This window comes from Triticum aestivum, chromosome 1A, assembly GCF_018294505.1.
Source record: "Triticum aestivum cultivar Chinese Spring chromosome 1A, IWGSC CS RefSeq v2.1, whole genome shotgun sequence".
NCBI lineage: Eukaryota > Viridiplantae > Streptophyta > Magnoliopsida > Poales > Poaceae > Triticum > Triticum aestivum.
The window spans coordinates 451,340,186-451,345,590 of NC_057794.1; the positions used below are offsets into that span (position 1 = coordinate 451,340,186).

At 49.9% G+C, this 5,405-nt stretch overlaps 1 protein-coding gene across 1 annotated transcript; it reads left to right on the forward strand.

The window, feature by feature from the left end:
- The first annotated feature begins 306 nt into the window (after positions 1 to 306).
- On the forward strand, positions 307 to 3,773 carry LOC123055514 (alpha-1,3-arabinosyltransferase XAT3). Its single transcript, XM_044479514.1, has 6 exons — positions 307 to 910; positions 1,065 to 1,163; positions 1,263 to 1,310; positions 1,404 to 1,526; positions 1,671 to 1,784; positions 2,360 to 3,773. The coding sequence occupies exons 1-6, from the start codon at positions 331 to 333 to the stop codon at positions 3,553 to 3,555; spliced, it is 2,160 nt and encodes a 719-aa protein (XP_044335449.1). The 5' UTR covers positions 307 to 330; the 3' UTR covers positions 3,556 to 3,773.
- Positions 3,774 to 5,405: the final 1,632 nt, after the last annotated feature.

Genomic DNA, 5,405 nt, shown 5'->3' on the forward strand with positions numbered 1-5,405 from the left:
TTGTGGCTTGTCCTACCGACGTCGACTCTCCGGTGCACCAATGCTTGCGCCTATGCTTGTTCCTCACTATGGCAGGGAAGTCGGAGCTGCGTGCGGCTGGGCCCCTGGCGACGATGACTCCATGGGAGTTGTTTCGATGAACGTTGCTATCCGGAGGTTTCGCCGGACTTGGTTCGCACGAGGCTTACAACTTTCTCATGTGAAACTCTTTGGCAAAATCAGAATTGTCGTGTCCTTGACCCTCCGGTCAACTGTTTGACGATACTTTGTCGTTCGGTGCAACCTGTTGGCGGCTGTCAAGTTTGTGCTTGTCCAAGGCGAAGTCGAAGTATGAAGGTTGTCGTCCTCGCCGCCGGGACAGCGGCCACACCCCGCCGTGCCGTCGCTGGCGCCCCGCTGCGCCTGCGCGAACGGACTCCTGTTGCCCCGGCGCCGGGAGACTGGGCGGAAAGGCGAGGCACGGAAGCGAGCGGGGAAAGGGGGGTGGGTCAGTCAGCTCGACCGTTTCAGTTTCGCTGGCATGATGGATGGATGGATGGATGGGATGGCGTCGATAAGTCGGACAGCAGCCAGCAGTTTCGCCAGTTCCCCACCCACTCCTCCTTCCCCTTCCTTCTTCCCTCCCTCGGGCCGTGGAGCCCGGTCAGACGCGCAAGGACACACGCGTCTCTCCTCCTTCTCCTTCTCCGCCTCCGCTTATCTTCCACCGCCGCCGTCTCTTCTCTCGTTCCGTGCACGCCTCTTCGAGGAGGCGCGATGATGAAGGCGGGGGAGCGGCCCAACTCGAAGCTGCTCCGCGGCGGGCGGCAGGAGTCGCGGCGGTTTCGGCTGCTGGCCGTCGTCGTCGGCTTCTTCCTCGTCTCCCTCACCTTCGTCCTCGTCTCCAAGCCCGACGCCATCCTCTTCGGCCGTGAGTCTCCTCCTTTCAAATTTCAATTCCATCCTTATTCCTTCCTCGGGACTCTCAATTCTACTGGTCACAGCGTCGTCTTCTTCTTCTTCTTGAAGAAGACGCTCGCTAACCAACTGTGACTAACTGGCTGGCCCGTCTTCTTCTCGCGCAGTGAACGGCAAGCTGCCGGCGGAGCAGGCGCCGGCGTCCATCCTGATCCAGCAGAAGGTCAACACGCCAGCCCAGAAGACCTCCACCGACGCCATCATCGGTAACCAATCAATTAAAACCAAAATTAATGTCCCCGTTAATTCTTGCCGTTTCTCCGGCCTCACTCACCCGGCCGTTTCCTCTTCCTCCCTTCCTCCAGGTGGAGACCCCAAAGTGGTCGACGATGAAACCTATGTAAAGCCAAAAGGTAAATCCCTACCACTACCCGTCTCACCCACAAGGCTTTTCGTGTCTGCCTCACTAAAACTAAAGGTTATATGGCTCCTTTACATCTCCATAGAGATGAGAGGCGGCGAGGAGGAGGACCATCGGGTGCTGAGCGAGCCGGACCCGGCCAGCGGGATGGCGGAGCCGGCCGCCAACAAGGACGCCGACGCCCGTAAATCCGGCGACGAGACGCTAGGTAGGTCAGCCCATAATAATCAGCAAGCGTCTCTGTCCCATCCATTTCGTTCTCTGAATCCGTGACTTGACACCCGGGCCGCCGGGCTGAAGCGTTGAATGTTCCTTCAAAACTGATGCTGAGATGAGATGGTTGGCTGTGTAGGTGGGGAGAGGAAGGATGAGGAGGGGGAGGAGGAGCACGCCAAGGTGACGCTCCCGACCGTCTCCAATTACACCATTCATGACGCCGAGGACGCCGAGGACGCCAAGCAACAAGGTACCACCTGCATTTATTCGATGTAGCTTCCGTTTTTTGTGCGTTGGCTGGCTGACGCCCATTTACTACTTGGTTATTCAGTCAGTCAATCTCGTTCTGTTCTCTGTTTCCATCTGCAACCTTCGCCGTCAGAGCATCCATCCATTAAGAACTTGATTCCTCTGTATCTAATCGCAGAACCGAAGCTGTACTCCCACTAGAAATTTATGGAAATAAGTGGCACTGTCAGAGTAGTAGTAGAACTCAAGTGTTGATGGTCTACTCTACTATGAGCACAAGCTAGAACAATGTACTGTCGTTAGTTTAATCCGAGTTACCGGCAGTGAAAAGTGAAAACAGACCGCCAATGCAGACGTCCGATTCAAGTTACTGTAGTATCTTACCAATGCGATCGTTGCTGTTCTCGGCGACGCCCACTCGGAGCATTGATTGCTTGGCATCACGTGTCAGAGCTCGTACCCCTACATGATCGTTGGCCCGTTATTGCTAGACTAGAATTTTGACCCCATTGAGCGCCATGATCCGGCTGCTATGCATCACGCCCAATTTTTAATCAACAGTCTTCAATTCCCCAGGCTCGAGCTTGAGCAACGTCGTCCAGGAACAGCAGGAGCAGCAGCAGCAGGGGAGCAGGCCGCTGTGCGACTTCTCCAACTTCCGGGCGAACGTGTGCGAGATGCGCGGCGACGTGAGGGTGCACCCGAAGGCCACCTCGGTGCTCTTCATGGAGCCCGAGGGGTCGCAGCGGGACGAGGTGTGGAAGATCAAGCCCTACCCGCGGAAGGGCGACGAGTTCTGCCTCAGCCACATCACGGAGCTGACGGTCAAGTCCAGCAAGGTGGCCGCCGAGTGCACCGTGTACCACGACGTGCCCGTGGTCATCTTCTCCCTCACCGGCTACACGGGCAACCTCTTCCACGACTTCACCGACGTGATCGTGCCGCTCTTCACCACGGCCGCCCAGTTCGACGGCGAGGTGCAGTTCCTCGTCACGGACATGGCGCTCTGGTGGACCGTCAAGTACCACACCCTGCTCCAGAAGCTGTCCAGGTACCCGTTGATCGACTTCGGCAAGGACGACCAGGTGCGCTGCTTCAAGCACGCCATCGTCGGCACCCACGCCTACATGGAGTTCACCATCGACGCCGCCAAGTCGCCCAACGGGGTCACCATGGTCGACTTCAACCGGTTCATGCGGGACGCCTACTCGCTGCCCAAGGCCGCCGCGGCGGCGCTCGGGGAGAGCCCCAGGGTGAAGCCCAGGCTGCTCATCATCAAGCGGCACCGGACGCGGATGTTCCTGAACCTGGAGGAGATCATCGGCATGGCGGAGGAGCTCGGGTTCGAGGTGGTGATCGACGAGGCCAACGTGAGCTCCGACATCAACGGCTTCGCGAGGCTGGTGAACTCGGTGGACGTGATGATGGGCGTGCACGGCGCCGGGCTCACCAACTGCGTCTTCCTGCCGCAGAACGCGACGCTCATCCAGATCGTGCCCTTCGGCGGCCTCGACTGGATCTCCCGCACCGACTTCGGGAACCCCTCGGAGATGATGGGCCTCCGGTACAAGCAGTACGCCATCACCGTCGACGAGAGCAGCCTCACCGACCACTACCCGAGGGACCACAAGATCTTCAGGGACCCCATCTCCTTCCACAAGCGCGGCTTCGAGTTCATCCGCCGCACCTTCATGGACAAGCAGAACGTGAGGCTCGACTGCAAGAGGTTCAGACCTGTGCTGCTGGAGGCGCTCGACAACCTCAACCAGTAACTTTTTTCAAGGGGGGAAACAGCTGGTCTTGCCGCCCATTTTTTACCATTCGTTTCGTGGAATTTGTTGCTCATTCTCTCTCATGGCGTGTATGTATGGTCTAAACTATAGAGATTTTGTCTAGGAATTTACTCGTGTAAACTGTATAAATTAAATCAAATTGCCCGCCGCTGCAAAGATGGAACGAAATTCATTGAGATGATTATAGGCCCCTCGCATTGTCTGTCTGTCAGGAATCTCATCGGTTGTTTTTGTCATCCTGCAACGATATTTTATAGTCAAGTACTTTGACTTTTCTGGTAACCAACCGTATGATAAACCAATCTGCTGAGGTGTGTTTCCACATGGTTTGTTTGATGGAGAAGCTCTTAAATAACAGTGGTGGAACACTCTGGGAGAACATGGAATTGTGCTCTGAGCATGTGATTTGAGTAAGAAAACTGTTAGCATGTTACTGTAAGCTGGATCAACTAGACCGAAATGACCAATGATGTGGTTTGGATTTAGTATACGAGTGCGCTGCCCAGGCCGATGAATTAGGCCCAATAATATCCTGATGTCGCGTAAGCATCGCTCATGGGTCAGTCTAACGGAATTCCTACTTATAACATTCACCGCGTCAAACACCACTGTGAACCAATCATCACAAAAAAAATGTAATTTGAAAATGATTGATAGCATTCAAAAATAGGTTTGTGACTTTTAATATATGTTCATGCGTTCAAAAAAAATGCAGGTGACATTTTAAAAAAAAATGTTAATGCAACGTAACTAAACTGATCTTTTAATTTTAAAATATCTTTTTGTACCATTCAAAACAAATGTATGCCCCGTTAAAAAAATGTTCACGCGTTTCTAAAACATGTCCATGCCATTTTCTAAACAAAATATATAATGTAAAGAAAATGTTTGTATAATTGCAAAAAATGTATTTTCCCCTTACATTTATGGAAAAAATCACGAGTTCCAAGACTATTTTCATGGATTAGTTTTAAATAAACTATACAAATAATAAAATATTTGAATAGTTTTAGAAAATCTTTTTTATTCTAATTCAAAAATAATGTTTCAATATGTATTTGAAATGTGTTCAATACTTATTTAACAAAATGTTAATAATGTATTTTAAAAATCTTAGACATGTATAAAAACATGTTTCGAATGTATACAAAAAAGGTAATATGTGGGTGAAAAATATAAGGCATTGAAAAAAAATTAAAAATCTAAACTTGTATAAATAAAATGATTGTACTGGGGAAATTAGGAAAATGTAATAAAAACCAAAAAAATCTAAAATGTTGAAAACGTCAACATTTGTTGGAAATTGGGAAAGAAACACATATAGCCGAAGCATGAATGGAAAACATTGAAAACTAACACAAAAACTGAAAGAAAAATAAAATAGAAGTGCAATAGGATAAACATATTGTAAACCAAAAGAGGACAAAAAACATATGGAAACCAACACACAAAACACACACACAAAAGTTGCCTAAAAACAACTCCTGACGGAATCCATATTGGTCCGGCACAGTAACGCCTCGAAACGAAAAAAGGAACGTGATATTTGGCACACATGTGCCATATAGCTAAAACTACCACACCTTCTTCCTTCGATCTAAGTACATGCATGATTGCATTAGGATGAATCATCCTCTTTTCACATGCATTCTTTTCTCTAATTACATGCATGCATCAGAGGACAAAAATAGCTGATGTCATCATAGATTCTTCTTATTTTAAAAATTTAAAATGTTTTGTAGCTCAAACCGTCGATCCGATGCCAAAAACATTTTCACATAAAACATTCGTTGCGGCGAGCTCTTCGAAACTAGATCCCATGTTGTTAT